Raw genomic sequence first — 19,802 nt, 5'->3', positions numbered from 1 at the left:
CTGAGAGCTATAATTCCTCCAGATTTGGCAAGAGAGTTCTGCCAAGGAAGAAGGGATGCTGACATCTGTTGATGCAAATGTGGGGTGTATGACATTACTGCAAAAGCAAATAGTCTAGGCTTAATAAATTAAAGGACAATTTCATTTTACTTTAATAAAATTTCTGTAAAATCTCTCTGAGTGATTTCACAGCTGTTCTGAGAAACTGGTTTTGCTGCAATTTCTGTTTCAAGAGATAAAATGCTGTACTTCTCCTGTAGTTTAATAAGTAAAAGAGGTTAGAATAAAAAAAACAACTAGTTATATGAATGCTAATGTTGATTCAGCTGCTTTCAATAGCATCTTTCATCTCTTGTGATTAAAACTAGATAATTTTGGCAATGTGGGGAAGTCACTGTCCTATTTTCAGGTTGCAGCCTTAGCCACAAAATTTACCATGAAAGTACCAGGGGAAAAAAAAGGTCCTCTATAATCTGGTATAGGTAAAGGACTTTGCTAAAAGTTAGTCCCATGTTCACAATATCCAAGTTGCCCTTTAAGTGTCCCTGTTTTGTGTAGTCCCACAGCAGTTCATACAAGAATAAGATATTTCTGGACTGGATAGGGTTACTTATTTTTTTGTCAAAACAATTTCAAATGAAATTTATTTGTGATTAACCTGATAGATTTAAATTTCAGATTCTACTTTTTATTGTTAGTTATTTTCTTGAAGATTGGTTGATCTTCAATTGATTAATTGATTCAAATTGATTAAGTTTCAATTTTTTGACTTGCAAAAACAGCACAAAATTTAGAAATTCCTTTTGATAACCAGGTTATACTGTATTATACACATAGTTGCATAATATTCATCCAGATATGATTGTGGTGGTGCTTAAGCTTGCGCAAATTTGAGATTTGAATGCAATTTGAAATCAAATTCATAAAGAAGGCAAAGATAAATGGTTGTTAATGTTATTAAATTCCCATTTAACATGTAATAATAAGTCTTAACTGGGCTGATAGAGCAGAAAAAAAATAAGTCTGCTATAATACATTTTAAAATTAATTTATTAACTAAAGCAAAAATTATTAACCAAAGGAAAAGTAAATGCAGTATGTGAACTTAACTGATTTCTTCACATCACAAAATCCATCAAGATGTTTTCATAGTAGATCTTGTACTGCCAACACTGATTTTATTTATATTTTTAAAGAGGAATAACAAGTTTTTTTACTACTTGGATCTCCAGTCATTTTCCTACCACACATGTAGTAATCATCATTGCACTGAACTTATATTCTCTTATATTTCCACAAAGGCCACTGCTGTCAAGCCTTAGAGGAGACTTAAAAACTGGAAATGGCAAATTCTGAATCAGCTTTTAATAGTGGTAGTCTCTTCTGTAATGTACTGAGATGCCTCTGTTACAGGGAGAAATCTGTTACTATGTGCATGTGTAGAACCTGCAGCGCAAAGAACCTTCCTTAGTTTTTCTCACCACTGTAGAAAAGCAAATAAACCCAAACATGGCCATGTACTTATTAAAAGTGCCCTGGGGAACAGCTTAGTTTTCACGGTTCTAGCAGGCCTATAAAGCCTGAATGTGCTCATTGTCTGGTAGTTGCTGCAGGATGTTCTAAGACAGTGTGGAACCTTGATGAGCATCAGAAAATTTTCCTGGCAGAAAGACTGTGACTTACAGCTGGGTACATTCAAGTGTTCACCCACCTTTCATATTTTACTGTGTGGAAAAGAGGGAAGGACTTGGAAGAGTCCCTCTGCTCCACTTTCATGAGGCCCCACCATGAGTGCTGTATCCAGCTCTGAGGTCCTCAGCACAGGAAGGACATGGACCTGTTGGAGTGAGTCCAGAGGAGGCCACCAAGATGATTAGAGGGATGGAGCACCTCTCCTATGAGGAAAGACTGAGAGAACTGGAATTGTTCAGCCTAGAAAAGAGAAGGCTTTTGGGTGACCTAATTGTGGTCTTCCAGTACCTGAAGAGAGCCTACAAGGGAGATGGAGAGGGAGTTTTTATAAGGGCATGTACTGACAGGAGAAGGGGGGATGGATTTAACCTGAAAGATAGTAGGTTTAGACTAGATATTAGGAAGAAATTCTTTACTGTGAGGGTGGTGAGGCACTGGAACAGGTTACCCAGAGAAGTTGTGGGTGCCCCATCCCAGGAAGTGTTTAAGGCCAGGTTGAATGGAGCTCTGAGCAACCTGGTCTAGTGAAGGATTTCCCTGCCCACGATGGGGGGTTTGGAACTAGGTGATCTTTAAGGTCCCTTCCAACCTAAGCCGTTCTATGATTGTATGAAGAGTGTTGGGGTTCTGTTTGGTTCTGACAGCACGACATGTGCTCAAGTATCCCAGATCAGTTGTAGAATTTTGAAGGTGTTCTATAGCATTTTTGTGTTCATTGTGCAAGGCCTGGTGCCAAGAATCAGGGGAAAAGTTCTGGAGACCAGGGAATTCCTCTTACTTTCCCATGCTAAACCTTGTGAGTACTGAGCTGAATCTGGAACAGTAGGAAGCAAGTACATGTTTAAGGAAAGCAGGAGAGTCCAGTACAAAATTACACTCCCAAGCGCTGTAACTGAATCAGTCAGCATAAAGAAAATCATATACATCATTAGTGGGAGTCCTCTTTGAGACATCTAAAGGTCAGGAGCAACTCAGGCTCTGGTTGGTACAGAAACATCAGGAGAAAGGGGGAGAATTCAGTGTAAAGAAGCAAACTAAAAAATAACTTAAAGCTTGTGGGACACTTGTAATACAGACTTCCAGTAGTCATGAGACAAAGAGACAGTGGATGAGATGGTGAAATACCAAAAAGGGGCAATTTTCAAGCCAAACCTAGCTTCAGATAAGGGAAAAAGATGTCAAGACCTAATTTTGAGAGACATGCAGAGAGGACAGAGAGATAGCATTGCCAAATACTGTTACACAAGTGGGTAACTACAGGAGTAATTCTCTATCTGGAAGCTGATGAAACAGTGCACTGGTAATGGACTCTGTAGGTAATAAAAGTGCATTCAGTTATAATAGTCAGGACTTTCCATGAAATATGTTATTCCAAAATGTTAACCACAGGACCCGATTTTTCCATGGAAAAATTCACAGATCTCTGAGAAGTCAGATGTTTCCAAAGGTTTTAGTCTTTGAGAGCTAATAACAGGAATACTAAAAAGGAGTCAGACTCATTTGGCAGTGTGTTGTGACTGCCCTCCTGGGATCTCTGGGGGCTTCTCTCTGACGTACTGAGCGCTTCAAACAGGGATCTCAGATGCCATGGTGATTTCTGCATCCCAATCACTTAGAGAAATAGATTCAGAAAAGCACTTAAAACCCAAAGGAAAGATTCATCAAGTCCCAGAAGCAAGAACTGTGCTTTCTATGCATTCTGCCTCTGCTTCTGGTTTTGTTTGTTGGGTTTTTTTCTCCCATCATATTCTCAGCTTTGGGAACACACTGACTTATTGCTGATGATAAAGCCCATGTGCTATATGTGAGCTATTTTTCTTCTCCAACTGCATGGGAGGATATGATTACTGAGGCCCTTGATGCTCTTTCTTACCTTACACAATAAACTGTGAGGAAAAAAGCGTTGGTGCCTGCGGGGTTGCAAGAAAAAGGAGTTGGGGTGCACTGGAACAATTTAGAACCTCATCCCAGGAAGTCTTGTTAGTGATGGAAGTCAAATGTCTGTGAGCTGGCATCCTCCTTTTCTTCACACAGGTAACAGATACTCCAGCAAGTGCATGAGCAGGATTTGTTCATGAGATCAGTTGGTTTTCTTACAGCACCCTACAGCCTCTTCCTCTGTCTAGTCATTTGCCACAAAAGTCAGGAAAAAATGGCCACTTGAGGAGTAGCTCCACATAAAGTTTTATGAATGATGTAGGGTTTGAGGGGAGGAGAGTCACCACTTTTAAGGATGAGTTATGCCTGTGTATGCCAGATCTCAGTTTCCTACTTATTAGTATACTTTGCTCATGTGGAAGTCAGTTTTCCTTCAGTTAGGAAATACTTCCATAATAAAATATACTTATTCTAGATTAGCATTAATTCAGTGCTTTGGGATGCATTTGTTGCTTTAGCAGTTCAGAAGCCTACTTATACAGATAGCTTTTTGATGTGTAACTAAGAAAATTCAATGCTTTCAATGTTATTTTTTAATCCTGTCTTGTGGCTGACAAAATCTTTGGGGTGTTTATGGCTCAGTAAAAGCTGTTGTATAAGTAGATAGATTATAAGATTTCCCCATGAAAATTTATTTATCCTGTGTTTTGCTCTGAGGCAGGAGTGGTAGAACACAGTGTGGAGTAAAATGTCTCATTTTACTTCCTGTCAAAGAGCAGCCATGGATTTGCACTTAGATCCCTCTCTAAAAATTTCTACTGCATGATTTTAATGTGATAAATTATTGATTTTTATATACAGGGACTTTATGAAACTCGTGCTTTGTGATCTGCTCTAATTATAAGCGAGAAGTAGGTTAGCCAGAAATGTAAAGGCGAATAAAAACTGGGGGAGAGAATATTCTGCAAATGCTTTTAACAAAAATAGCAACTTCTCTTTTTACATTATAGGAGAAATTTAATAAGTGCTATTTCAGAGAGGTGAGCAGAGCTTCCGCTCTTTGCAGTGGAACAGTGACCCAGACTTCAGAAATGGCCAGAAAGTGTCATCTACTAATGATTAGGCCACAGTGGAACAGCAGCAATAAGGTTGTTTCTAGGGGAACTTTCTGCTTCCTGCCAATTCCTTTTGGATTTGGACAGTGCCAGGAAATTAGAGAGCAGTGATACTCATTGGAAGCTGGATCGAAACCCCACTGAGGTCAACAGCAGTGGTTCCATTCACCAAAGCAGCCTGTGACAGAGACCCCACCATGGTGACCTGTGTCATAATTTAGCTGAGACACTTATGGAGTGTGTGTGGGCAGCAGATTCACTTCACAACCAAGAGCTGGGAATTGCAATGGGGGAGACCCTGGATGTTTAGTTTACACGGAAGTGTATTTGCTGATGTCTTTTCCGCTTTTTCTGTCCTTTGTTTCACGTGCAGGACTCTGGAATTGATATTGGTGATATTTCTGAGAGGAAGGCCCTAAGGAAAAAGCTCCAGTGCAAGACCTTTAGGTGGTATCTCGTCAGCGTGTATCCAGAAATGAGAATGTATTCAGATACTGTCGCCTATGGGGTGGTAAGGATCTTGTTTACATTTCCCATTCTAAAAAGGTGTAATAGTGGAAGTAATTCATGAAGGAAATGCCTGGCTCTAAGTAGAAGAATCAGATAAACTTCAAGTCACCAGTTAAATAATTTGTTACTGGTTACTTGACTGAGACAACTGCTCTGCTGTCATTCATGTTGAGGTATTCTGGATGTTATCTTCTTCCCTGATTTTTTGTTTGTTTGCTTCATGGATTGCATTCCACACAGAAATACTCAAGGTGTGATTTTTTAGATACATTGTTGCTGAGAGTTGGAATGTTTGTGGCAACAGGTAATTTCACAAAATAAACTCTATTTCAGCTGCAACCTTCTTAAGATTGTAGCCAGATCTTAATTTAAAATTACAGAGTCATTTAGAATAGGAAAGACATTTAAAATAATCATATTCAACTGTTAAAGGTTGATGCCTTCCCTTATTAAACTTTCAACCATTTAACAGCAATCCTGATCCACCCTAGAACAGATATCACAGCAGACATTTGCTAGAAGAAGTTATCAAAGACTGACATTCCAAACTAAGCAAATCTCACATAGCTAACCCGTTTGTAAAGCACCACTAAAGAGGTTCTAGGATTATGTTGCATTCAACAGAAACTGCAGCTACATCCATGCATTTTGGGATCATCATCACTTGTGTGACAGTAGTGCCCTTGTCTGTGTTGAAATCACACTTGAGTTGTACTGTGCTAATTAAAGCAAAGGCAATTCTTGACCCTCAAAAGCTGGCAATCCAAACAGAGAGGGCAGGTATGCACGACATGGAAGATGAGCATAGTAAGTTAATATGAGCCCCTAATAAGGTAGTAGGCCTTGGACATCTTTTTCACATTCTCATCCGGTGGTATATTAAAAAAAAATTGATTCCTATGAATTAAATTTGCCTTTTTGCATGCAAGTCCCATTTGGGAAACGTGACTAATAAGAGCAGACCTTACAAGTGAAAGGTTTGGCTTGAGACATTTCTCAAGAAGTCTGACCTGTGTGGTTTGCCAGTATGGCTCTGCAAGAGCCTCGAGGGTGCCATAGAGCAGCAGCTCTGTTTTTGACAAATGAAAGGACTGCACATCCTACAATATTCCATGACCCCTTTGATGATCAACTAAAATAATAACGCTGGCTTTTCGTACAATCAAACAAGAGAAGAAAAGCACTTCCAACAAAGGTTTGGGTTGTTGCTAAATGCATGAGATAATGGTTACCTTCCAAAGTAGTTCAGAACAATGCCAAAATCACACCTGTGTGCAAGGAGCCTCTTCCATAGACTGTGGAATTGCCCTCAGCAATTCCATGATCTAATCAAGTGTGGAGTTTCCTGAGGACAAGGAGGCATAGCAGCTAACAAGTGCATGGTTCTCTTGTAGGTAGCTCTGGCTGAAAAATCTCTGATTGCAGGTGAAAATGATACAATATAAAGAAAGGAAGTCCAGTGGAGAGCAAAGGTATTTGTCTCAGGGTTAACTCCACATTGTGCAAGTCAAAATGAAAATCAGCAGCAGACACTCTATGATTTTATATTCTGCTGAGAGTTTTTCATCAGCCTTTGGGCAACACACAAACCAAAAAGAATAAGAAGAGTTTTTTACAGAAATGCTGAACTCAGTGGTCAATCTGGAGAAGAGAAGCCTGCAAGGAGACCTTGGGGCATCTTCCTGTACCTACAGGGGCTACAAGAAAGCTGGAGAGGGACTTTTCACAAGGACATGTAGTGATAGGAGAAGGGGGAATGGCCTTAAGCTGAGGGAGGGCAGGTTTAGATTAGATACCAGGAAAAAATTCTTTCCTATAGGGATGGTGAGGCACTGGAACAGGTTGCCCAGAGAAACTGTGGACTTCTCATCCCTGGAGGTGTTCAGGTCCAGGCTTCATGGGCTTTGAGTAATCGGTGTAGTGGAAGATGTCCCTACCCATGGCAGGGGTGTTGGAAGTAGACAATCTTTAACATCTCTTCCAACCCAAGCTATTCTATGATTCTGTGATTTAGGGACTGCACAGTAATGCACATGATGCAGTCTGTAGTCTGCAGTACGTGAGTAGCCTCATCAGCTAAGAGAGATGTGAGAGGCAGGCCTTATTTATTCTATCACAAAGGAAGTAGTGGACAACTATGACAACAGGCAAAGGGGGAGTGTTTTAAGCTTACACAGCTTACTGATTTATGAAATACTGTTGTATAACACTAAAAGACAAAGTGCCCCAATCTTTTTAGTAGAAGAATTGCTTGGATATCTAATCTTCTTTTGTGTCTGCTTTCCTGTTTGCTTGCCTGTTTTACAGTGGAGAAAGGTGTGATGTTTCAAAGCATGTCAGCTGCTTTCTTATTCTTTAAATGCCTCCATTCATCAACTGCCTTCATTTTTTGTATAAAATATAGATATTGCTTCTATAACATTATCATCAATTTAAAAAAATACTGAGTAATTTAACAAGATATCTGGGTAGAGGTGAATATCTCTTTAGATATTCTAAGTAAATTGTAGAGTTGCAGCTGGGATAAGAGATTAATATATTAAATCTGAAGAGCTCATTTTATTTTTTTATTTTCAAGGTTCATAAGAGGATTGGTGTCCAAAGGAATATGGTGTCCTGTCTCTTTTTCTGTAGTACCTGATCACCAGGCAGCTGCTGTTAGGTTAAGGTCATGTTTCTTTTCGAAGCTTGGGACTCTGAAGTCTCTGTTTCTGTTTTACTACTGGGTCAGCCCTCTCAGCTAAGTCACATGCTGATGTTGGTCAAGGCAGATTTTTTTGCTTCCTTTATTGTGGGGATTATTGTGGAAAAGATTATAGCGTTAGGTCTAGGACAAGCATTAGAACTGGAGTTTATGGAAGAGGTTTTGAAAACACAAAGGTAGGGATGGATCCAGGCACGAATTAATAAATCTGATATTTATCATTGCTTTGGATAGAGAGTGGTGCCTCGACATCTGACCATGATTAGAGTTGTGGTTATGGTAACATTTATGGATGAGAGCTAGGAAGCCTAGGAAGAGGAGACTTAGTTTTATTCTCAGTGCTTTAATTCTTGGGAATAATACCAGTATTGATACCTAATGCATATTTTCTCTTTAACATTGAGATCTGTCTTGTCTATTACTGAATTCAGAGTTTGGTTTGGAGTTGGAAGTCTTGCAGAGATGAGTTGGTGGTTTTGATTTTATTCACTGTCTGGCTCTGGTCTCTGGCTTGTCCACACTTCTTACATGCTAGTGCAGTTCTGGACTTCCTTTCTAAGCATATGGATTTGTTTTCCTCAAAGGAGGCTCCTGTGCACAGCTGACAGGACTGCTCAGTTAATCACAGATGGCTGCAAACCACATCACCTCTTCACTCCCTCCATCACACAGCCCTCTCCTCTTCCCTGAACTGACCTTATACCACTGAACACCCTTATACATGTCCATGGGTATGCAATCCACATCTTTGGCCCCACACTTAAAAAGGCCTTCCAGCTATCTGTGCTCATTAATTTAGCACTTCACTTTCAGAAAACTCTGCCTCAGCATTGCACAGGTAATAATATACAGGGCTTTGTGATGACCAGGGCCAAGTACTTTGCAGTCTGTTCATTGCTGTGTGTGGGTTAGCCTGGAATAATGCAAAGGGGAGCTAATGCATAACAATTGGCCAGAAGTCTCCAGGTGTCAGCAGAAAGGAGTTTTTTGAATTATTTCCAGAAATCAGAAGACTCTCTTGAGGGATTCTGAAAAGCTGTTTAGTACCTCATCTATACTGCTCAGCCAGTCACACTACTAAAACATTCAGGTTCTGTATACAGTGTGTACCAGAGGCTCATCAGACTTAATGTTTTTAAACGTATATAAAAAAAATTGTTGCTATCTCTGAGGGCTTTCTGAAATCTACCCTGCCTGAAACTTTGTGCAACATTATGGAAATCAGTAGTGTTAGATGATCAGCAAGGAAGAATGTAGTCCAGGTGCTTTCTCTTCAAAATCTTCACTGCAACATATTTTTAATTTTGTATATTCTCTTGCTCAACTACATATGATTTTTTTTTTAAGAAGAGTAATCACATCCCCTTTTTCTCATGTAAAACTTGCTTGATTTCTTTTTCTTTCTGTTTATTTTAGCTGCAGAATTCCCTGAAAAGTGATTTGTGCCTTGATCAAGGGCCAGACACAGAGAATATCCCAATCATGTATATCTGCCATGGAATGACACCACAGGTTAGTTTGTCTGATGATCTCTGATATTGCTGCTGCTCTTTGCAGATTGTGTAGGAGGAACCATCTTGTACCTGTCATTGTTTTCCTGCAACAGTACCTCGGTAAGCTGTTTGGTAGCTCTTTTATAGAAAGATAGAACATTATTTCTGCTGTAAATTGAGAATCCCTTGTACATTAATGCTTTGACAAGGAAGTTTATTTATTAATTTTGAAAGAATTTAAGGAACATGAGAGTCAGAACTTTCCCAGATTTGTTGATAAAAGCTTTCATTTCTGTTCTTTAACTGTGCATGTCATATGAATTAAACAATGCATTTTAAGATATTTTACATACATATATATAGGTATACTCACAGTTTATTTATACATTATCTGAAGCAACATCTTTTTTTCTACTTTATATATTTACTGTCTTATTTCCACAAATCTAAAATGTACAGACACCCTCTTCACACCATACAGCTGTGTCAAATTCCAAACTATGTCCTTGTGAAAACTCCTCTTCTAAAGCTACTTTTTTTTCTTTCTCTGCTGTTGTCCTGTTACTCTAGTATGTGCCAAAGACTCAAATTACCAAAACCTTTCCATTTTCTTACACAACAGCTGGATTTATTAACTTGGCAAACAAGAAGGTTAAGACATGTGTCTCCCCAAATAAGTGAAAGTGTTTCTAGACAAATCTTGACAGGAAAAGTAATGTTACATGACCTAGAACATGCTTGTCAAAGACAGATGTGCAGATTATTTAACTTTAAAGGTAACATATGCAAATATTACGTAAAGGAAATGGACATACTTGTGGGAGTGGTTGGAGAAACTGAAAAATCCCTCCAGTTTCAATAGTTTTTTTATCTGACTACGTTTTATATTGACTTTCTCAAAAGGACCCTATTATACCCCACCTTATGAGGTTATGGAATGTGGTTTTACACTGGAATTGTCAGTTACCTGATTTGACTGTACAGCAAATGAATCCTTGTAACATCTCAGAAATAAACACAGAGCAACAGGGTAGTCTTGTCCCCTGTACCTGGATCTCACAGTGAGCTGGAAACGTGAGCTTGGTGAGCTGCAGATATGATTCAGTGCTTCCTTGCCAGGTTACACACACTGCAACTGTGTTCTGTGCTGGCTTTCTTGGCTGAGGGCCTTTAATATTGATTACTAGTGGCATCATGCTCTAGTAAATTATGAATGATGAAGGCAGAAATATCTGAGAATCCCATCCATCAGACTTGTTCACTGCGTGGGCTGTGGCTTATTTGTCACATAATTATGTGGGAACCATTGTTTGCCTCCAGGAGGTTTTGAAGACAGTCCTCAGTGTTTGTGAAAGAACTGTGCAAATCACCCATGAGCCAGAGACATTATTCTTCATCCTCTGGGAGGACACCGTGACTCTCGTGGCATATCATCCGTGAGAACAACACACTGCAGGCATGGTTGTAAATTCCAATTAGAAATTTTAATTAGAGTTGAGAGACAAACAACAACAAAAAAAAGTGTCTTCAATTAGCACAGTTCAGTATTCACCAGATAAAGAACTACCTTTGAATGTCTTCTCAAGTTCTGTACAAATGAGATAGCAGCAAATAAATGACAGAGGGAAAGGAGGCAAGGGAAACTTTTCTTGATGAGATCCTGCTCCTTCGTAATCACCGTGTTATGTCTCCTCCCCATTACTATGTATTTAATTTTGTAACTAATGTTAAAAACAACATCCAAAAAGGCCCATATATGGGTAAGGTCCTAGTAATGAGGGAGAACTTTTTTAAAAGGGAATTAGACTTTCTCTGTGTTAGGGATTATGGTATCAACCTGGTTTCAGCATACTTCTGCAAGATTTCCATTGCACATGTTGCACCTTTTGCTTAAGCAGAGCTGCAGCCATTTACTTTTTCTGTAGCATGTTGGAAATATTTCTATAAATACTGCTTTTAATCTTAGTGAACTTAGTGAACAGTAACCACAAAAGATATGGGTGAGATGCTAATTTTATTCTAGTCATGGTGAAATGCTAGTATTTCACCATGAAAGGTGAAATATGAAAGGAGATATTTTGCCCAGCTGGCAGTCCTTCTCAAAATAGATCAGTGCCCTGATTCAGGACTGCCTGTATGAGTGTTTGGGTGATGCCCTTCTTAGCTCTGGTGCAAAGTTTTGCTGCTGTTGCTGTTCCATTTACAATTTCATTGCTGCCACCATGGAGAACTTTGCACAGTTGCATCTAGATGTGCAATAATATATCTGACTGTCAGGAACCATTCCCACATATGCAGCTTAAGTTGCTGTTCTTAGTTACTGCTATAGCCCCTCTTCCAAACTGGATAACTTCCTTTTATTTTTCCCCAATAACCTCTTTCAAATGTTTTTGGATTTTCAGATTTTTGCATAGGAAATGGCTTAGATGAGGTGACATCAAGGAATAGTTTTAGAATTGTAGGCATAGCTACTGTTTCCTTTTAATATGTATTACAGAGGGAAGAAATCATTGAAGTAAACAGAAAGGGAACTGAGTACCTGACATTAAAATTCCGTGCTCCATTTTTGCCGGCAGTATCAAAAACATCATGAGTAGCTTCATAATTAAAAGCAGTAGAAAATGGCAAGGAAATATCCTCAAATATTGCAATGAAATTATCAGAAATAATTTTCCCTGGGGTGTTTCAGTTCCATTTTAAATAGAATCAGAGTTAGAGATGGTAAGAATTCTGTGACTTAGATTTCCCAGCCTTTCAGCAGTCCACTCCATATGTCTATGTAACTAAGAGTAGCATATTCCTAGTTCATTCCTTCAATCCTTTATCTTGGAATGCTTTATAACTGTGTTTGTTTTGAACTTCCCTTCTGTAAATATAGAAACCGATGCAAATCTTATGTAAGGATAAATAGCAGGATGGAATGGAAAATCAGAACATAATCTGTCCATTTCCTTAGCCCTCTGATACTACTAATGAGAAAGAATTTCTCCCAGCAGGGTATTTGGCTTGGCCTGAAAAGACAGAGTGCACTTGAAAAACCAGAATCTGTGATTAGGTATGTTTTCTACCCTCCTTCCATCTTCAGAGAGTGCTTTCCAAGGTAGCTGTATTTTGTCCTGGGCCCCAGGAGCCTGAACACTTCAGGAGTTATGATACCATCCACTGAAGAGCCCTGCGCGTGTTCAACCAGTGGAAAAAACAAAATGAGTGATGATCCTGCAATGCATTCATATGAATTTAAGGGAAGATTTGCTATTCCTTTATCTTTAGTAAGAATTATTTCATTACAAAATGCTACCCAGATGATTACAGATTCTGCTGAGAGCTTCCTCGTCTTGGTGGTAGCATCTGAACAGCATAACTGTTTAAGTTGCTCATCCTCCCTTGATTCTGCTGCCACAGGGGTTTGCTCCCTAAGCATCACATCCTTCCATTTCTGCCTTTGGTCATCTCTACCCAAAACAGAACTGTCATTACTACTCCCATCTGTACAGCAAGATACAGTGGTATGGCATATGGCATGACTCCCCAGACTCATTATCAAGAACATAGCCATCACAGCTGAGCATCTGCTATTGCTTCTTGCAGCCACCAAGTACTGGGCAGCTTTTAGATGTGCATGAACCAAGGCCATAAAGTGGTTTTTGTACCTTTAGTGTGTTGATGGTCAACCATTTGTAAGGGGCTTTTAGCGTCTGTCTCAGCCTGTCATAACAAGCCTCTCCTGCTGTGCAGTGCTGCTTCTGCTTAGCACAGCTGAGCAAAACTGGCTTCTGCAACTATTAAAACAGCTAATGTAGTAAATGCAACACGGTAAAATAGTTAACAAAAGTAGGTCAAACAGGTTCCTGCTACACTGTTTAGTGGTGGTAGAAATCACGTTGCTTTAATTACATGGGGGCAGCTCAGAGGCAAAGCACAGCTGCCCCCCATCAGTGTGATGAGAGAGGGAATTAGAAAAACTGGGAGACGAGGTGGACTTGGCACTAAGGGAGAGAGTGAGAGGAGATAAATGTAAAGAAAAGAAGGGAAGGCAGAAGAGCAGCAGTGGCAAAACAGTACGTAAAACATAAAGTTTGTGTGAGGTTGTGGGGGGTTTGCTGTTTGTTTTTTCAAAGTGGTTCATGCAGAAAAGGATAAAGGTACTGTTTTAATTCTTCACCATGTTGAAGTAAAGCAACAACTCAGTCATACGTTTAGGCCTTAGAAGGTCTATTTCCAGCAGTGCCCCTATTTTGCATGGAGGAGAGGGTTTGCTTGTACTTGCAGTAAGCATATGCCTCAGGCCTGACTGCATTCTCTTCCTAATTCTGGGAACCTGAGCCTGGATGTTTGTTGTTAAGACTGTTGTTTAACCAGGCCTGTAATCATGAAGGCACACTGTAGACAGTGTCACTTGCATTAAAACTACTCCGCAGTGATAATTTAGGTTTTTTGGTGAGAATGAAACACCACATTATTAGAGACTTTATTGTATAATAAACGAATGCCATCAATCAATTAAGTGATATTTTAAGTACAAATTTACTTTGAAAAGTGCATGTTCTCCTGTTCCATAGCTTCTGGCTCATATAATTCTCAATTTATAAGCAGTTAAACCCCAGAGCTCATTCAATGATATGAAAGTCAATACAAACCAGTCAGATTTTTGGGAATTCAAGTTGAGGACCAGGGTCAGAAGACTAGATTGGGAGAATTACTAGGAAAGAAATGCAGGTGAGAAGGGGCACCCATTTATATCATTTGTATGATATCTTTTCACAAGAGATTTCAGAACTGACACTTGGACACCTGTGACTCCAGCCCTGTCTGGTACAAATTATTGCATCTCCACTGAAGGCAGTGAAAGGAAGTCATGCCAACACACAGAGTTGTGCCAGTTCACACTGTACAAGACTCTGACCTGAAAAAATGATGTTGTATTCTAAGCACAGTGTGGGAAGTACTTGAAACATCTGTTACAAAAACTCCCAGTAACTTCTAACCTTCTAAAAACTATTTGTGTGATTCATGACTGCTCCTTTTAAAATGTTTTTCAGATATATTTTTATAAAAGCTATATTTTTTCAATCAAACCTCTTAGCATGGTGTTTGTTCATACACAGAAATTTGTTAATTTGTAACCATGAACATATGTATGACTAAAAATGGCTATTATTGAGGGCATTTATATTCCACTAAAAAATTACAGAGTCAGTCACAAACACTGTATAGTTATTAGTCCAATCTGTAAAACCCAGGAGGGGGAAGATTCATAGATGTTCCACAAATAATTATCAAAATAATTAAAATTGCTTTGAAAATTATTTGGGGGAGAGAAGAATAAATTTGTCAGCTTATTTTATATGAATAATTTAGACATCTCTAAAGTTAGTATGATCTTCAAGTTATTGAGACATTACAAAGATAAACATTTCAAAATTGAGTTTTAATAGAGCCTTAATTTTAGTAAGTCTGTTGCTATGTTGAATTTTTTTCTTTAGATTCCTGTGCCTAATGAAATTCACATTGTATTGGACAATCATCAATGTCAGGAAAGCTGAGAGAACCACCCCATGCTTTGTCAGAATGAGTGTTGAGGGAATTAGGAAGCAGAAACAGTACCCCTCTTGAGACTGGCTTTCTGTGTCTGTGAAGTATGATGACCAACAAGCACTGCATACCATTTTAGAAAGAGAAATTAATAGACAAAATGTGATGTATACAATTTACTACAGGTAGGCTTTCCATAATACCTTTTCATTTGCTTTAAAAAAAAGAAGTCAGTGAATAGTGCAGCTGCTTTTCCTTGACAGTTTTAACGCTGCTGCTGACAGTCCCACGATACTGCTGTCCTGAAAAGTTTTAGATAAAGGAGCTCCTGAAGCTTAAGAATAGCATATAGCTGTGATGACTCAAATTCTGAGCTGCCTTATGGATGAATATGTGTTCTCTTTCTCCTACACCTGAAAATTAAATTTATAGTAATATTGTAATCTACAGTGAGATACATACATTTCAGAAAAGGTCTTCTGTTATTTACAAGTATTGTTCTGAAGTGTGTGTGTAAAACACATAAGCATTGCAAACTGAGGACTCTGTGCAAGAAGACAGTATAACAGAAGGGCCCACATGTAGCAGTTGCTGATTCTAGCACTTTCCCGTGGTTATCAGGGAATAAGGAGGGACAGAACAAAACCTGCCGATGGATCAATGATTGACCCTTCAGAGTTGAAAAATCACTGCCTTGAAGATGAGATGTCTACAGTAAACATTTTCAGGCATCCTTTTTTTTAAGCAATGAAAGGCAGCAGAGCAGGTGTTTAACAACTCTCAGTTATATGAAAACTCAGGGTTGGTGTTCACATTTGTCTTCAAGGTAAATGTTAGACACGTTCAGTGCCTGTGTACGAGGCAGCCTGATCTGAGATCTGCTCTGTGCAGTACCATTTCTTTCTAGAACTAGATCCAGAATAATTTTTTTTTTTAATCTAGGTTGCTCAGTTCTGTAGGGGCCCGAGCAATAGAAGATAATTTAGAGAGCCAGTGAAACTGCCTAGCAAGGATGGTTTATAAGCATTAATAAATTATAATTTTTATTTTAAACATATTCTGTAAATTGCTGTGTCAATTAATGTCTTATATAGGACATTCCTGCTGGGTAGTTTATTAAGGCTATTTATATTTCTGCTAATTTCTTGCAGTGCATAAATCCTGATTTTGATCACAGTAAAGTTAATAGAAATTGTGACCTTGTTTGCAAGGGAAGCAAAATCTGGAGTTAGTTTTTTGCAGTCCTTTTCAAAGTTGAGTTTTTCTATGTATGGCTGAGAAGCTAAATCCAGCAACACTTTTTCAAAGCTGCAGTCTCTTTAGAGTATATAACAGGTGCATCAGGAAGCTACAGAGATGTTTCAAAGGCTTCTAAAACCAACCAGTCCTTTTTGGCTTGGCACAGGAAGTACAACACTTTCTTCTTGGAGATGTGTTGTGATTGAAGACATTTCACACTGCATATTATTTTATTATTTTAATATTTTTCCTTAAATTTGATTCTGGCCAAATTCTCATTATTTACTGCAGTGCAAAGCTTCAGAGAACCTTTTAATCTGATTTCTGGAGTGGGGTTTTTACTGAGCCGTTTGCCATGAGTGAATTATTTCTGTACTTGCTGTGGCAGTGTTAAGGTTTGCTGTTGGACTCAATAATCTTAAAAGTCTTTTCCAACCTGAACAATTCTGTGATTCTAAGAGCCTTTCTGCTGATACAGATAACAAGACTGTTACCCAGTCTTCTGTGTTGGTTACCTCATTCAAATCCAAGATCCATTGCCTGGTGGGACAAATTCCCTTAACTAAAGAGAGATGTTCTTTGGCAAGTGAAGGTCAGTAGTGGTGAATTTTCAGCTTGTGAGTGTGGATCTGATCACTAGGCCCACTGGTGAACGATTTTTAGACTGTGTTTTGCAAATGACCACAGGTCTTTAAATAGTAGGACAGAGTCTAAGCTGTCTCTTCATTTTATGAAAGGATCAGACATACTGAATGTCATTCTCTGTTCAGAGAGTAAGAGGCATTTGAATTCAAAAGAATAAACACAAGAGGTCCTTCTTCAGGCTTCAGACCTAGGATAGGTCTTTTGTATGTTATGCTTCACTGGCTAAAGACAAAGGAAAAACTATAGAACTGTCTTCTTCTAAATCAGAGGAAATATCTTTTACATCTCTCAATTTGGAAATAATGGAATGGATATTTCTGCTTATTTATTTTTGTGTTTAAAACCATGTAGTGTAAAAATGTTGTGTATGCCTGTGAGAATTGAGAGAACTGATCACTTGGAATTGAAATTCCAACCATGGTGAAATGAAAGAGTTGAAAAATAATCTTTTTATTCCTAAGAGGAACATTGATTTTCTCATTTGGAAGCATATAGAATTTTTGTAGTCTTGGAGAAATGGTTTTGTTTGGAAGAAATTTTTTCTTTGTTTAAATAGGATGGTCTAGAATGAAAAAACTTAAAAATACCTTAGATGCTTCTGAGATCTATATTCTTCCCTAGTGCACAGGATCACTGCTGAAGGTGAGCATGAATAATGAAAAAGAAAAACACTACTATAAGCTGAAACTAATGATCTGGCTAAATTACTAGTCTTGACATGCAGGTTCCAGAACCTGAGTTGGAGCTCAAAAGAAAGAATTCAAAAAGTCAGTCAGTTCTTTTGAGTGCTATGAGGAAGAACATTAAGAACCTGAATTACTTGAAAACTTAGAGCCAAGAAGGCTCTAAGAAAAAGGTCTTTTTAATTAATACTGGCTGATTGCTAAGCATTTTCTAAGTAAGAAATGACTGCTCATTTATGCAGGTAGGTGCAGCAGAAGAGTCAAAAGTAACTTGGCCAGTGCCACAGAAGACACATGTTTGAAAAAGTAAATAAAACCCCTAACCACAAAATATAACAGGAAAAAAAACAGTTGTCTGTAACATGCCATATCTGTTCAGTCATCCATTCTTCCAAATAAAAGGGAATGCTCATCTCAGAGAATGGATAAGAACTCTTTCATGATAGCAGTACTATTTAATATTTTATAGTAGAGGTGTTGATGCAATTTTACATCTATTAGAAGATGTGCTGAAAAGATAGAGAAGCGTAAGTTAACCTTTAATGGAAGGAAAGTTTGCAAATGCTGATCAGAAGTAATGTCAGAAAGGTACTGAGAAAGCGCTATCAAAGACAGTTCCTCAGCTTTTGCCTAGTAAAGCAGGATTTCCACAGAGATAATAGAAACTTCAATGGGCAAAAAAATCTGATGTAATTTACCTAGACTTGATAAACTCAGCTTTTATCACATTACTGCGGAAAAGAATAATGCATCATGTCAGCAAAAAGTAATAGTAAGTGAGCTTGTGGAGTGCTCAGAGCAGCACACTGGGGCCACAGAGGATGCTCATGTGTAGAGACGATGGGATTAATCCATTAACACCTCTGCTCTCCTCTGTTGGACCCCAAGGTTGACAGACTGGGGGCTTTCTCAGTTTGTGATTTTTTTTTTTAGGTGGGATTTCCTTTGTTGTTTTTAAGAATAACTTGTTAACTCATATTGCTGTATATTACAGAAGGTTCTTCACAGATTTTTTAAAAATAATTTGTGAAGTGTTTTCACTTCATGTTTTGTGCGTCATGTTATCATTACCTTGCATGTTTTTTGTATTGCTTTAGATGTTGGATTTTTTGCCTCTCAGTCTTTGGGTTATTCTCTTCATCTAGAATTCTGTTGCCTTTCTATATCACTAAATCCTACGTTAGCATCATTATCATCTTTTCTGCTTATCTTGTCCACTGTTGATATGCCTTCTATTGACATGGGTGGAGAGGAACATATATCTGCTGTCTCTGTGGTTTGACTAGAAGCAATCTGTTGTGCACTTTGTTAAATAGATGAGACTGATGCAGGAAGAGGAGAAAATGGAATATCAAAGGAATTGATTTTCAGGCTATTTAATGTCTTCTTTTGATTGTTTTTTGAATTTTGTAAGATTCGAATTATGGTTTCTGAGCCTCTCATTGTCACTGTTAGAACTTTCTACCCCAGTTTACACTTTCAGGACAATTTGCCCAGAATATCTGTAGTAAAAAAACCCACACTGAAAATATAATTTAAACAAACTGTTGGGAGCAACTGCAGTGCTTAAGAATTTAGAATTATCAGAACATTTCAAGCTCTCATGTACTGTTTTAATTTAGAAGAGATTAGAGTTGTCAGCCTGAATATTATACAATAGGTCAGAACTGTTCTCATCTAGCAAATAAAAATGCCACATAACATGTCCAGGCAATTTTTTTTCTTGTGTTATAGTAAGTGATTTTTTTTGTATGGATAGCTTTGGACAAAAAGGTTTCAGCAGGTTAAAATGTCAAAACATTTGAAAACATGAAGGTGAAATATTACTGGGCTTCTAGATGATGAGCCTGGCACATAGATTTTGGATTTGGATTCCGTGTGTTTCCTGTTGAACACTTAAGCCGATTAAAGGTAATGCTGCCTTTCATCTTTGGTTTGGTTCAGGAGCCCAGGCTTACAGTGGGCTCTTACATCCCCCCAGCGAGCTGGTGCCGAAGGGCCTTGGAGCCAACACCCCCAAAACACACAGGCTGTCGTGGTTTTGAAGCTGCTGCTGCTTTGTGCAGGGCTTGGAGCCTAAAGCTGCCCTCACTCAAGCACTTTGCAAATGAGCGCTACTTGCAGGGGGTGATATAGGACAATCAAAAGAGAAGGGCAGGGCTTCCTTTTGCTAAGTTGAAAATGATTTTATTTAATGCTTTTGGAGAAACAGAGCAGCTGTGCTGGATACCTGCAGTGTCTCATAATCTAATACTATTTGAGCGACTCACATTTTGTAAGTGCATTAATTTGAAATAGATCAGAGTTGCAT

At 38.5% G+C, this 19,802-nt stretch overlaps 1 protein-coding gene across 3 annotated transcripts in view; it reads left to right on the top strand.

Annotated features, from left to right (window-relative positions):
* Window positions 1-19,802, top strand: part of GALNT18 (polypeptide N-acetylgalactosaminyltransferase 18) — a 228,942-nt gene that overhangs the window by 171,710 nt on the left and 37,430 nt on the right. For all 3 annotated transcript variants that reach the window (XM_027736816.2, XM_027736824.2, XM_027736806.2), the window contains 2 exons: window positions 5,059-5,196; window positions 9,316-9,411. In XM_027736816.2, coding sequence (XP_027592617.1) covers window positions 5,059-5,196; window positions 9,316-9,411 — 234 coding nt within the window. The remainder of the gene's footprint in view (window positions 1-5,058; window positions 5,197-9,315; window positions 9,412-19,802) is intronic.

The sequence above is a fragment of the Pipra filicauda genome, unplaced genomic scaffold (genome assembly GCF_003945595.2).
Source record: "Pipra filicauda isolate LSUMZ 115617 unplaced genomic scaffold, ASM394559v2 scaffold26_size5592650_pilon, whole genome shotgun sequence".
NCBI classification, from domain to species: domain Eukaryota; kingdom Metazoa; phylum Chordata; class Aves; order Passeriformes; family Pipridae; genus Pipra; species Pipra filicauda.
Note: the sequence above shows the minus strand (reverse complement) of the source record. Positions and strands in the feature narration are given on the sequence as shown.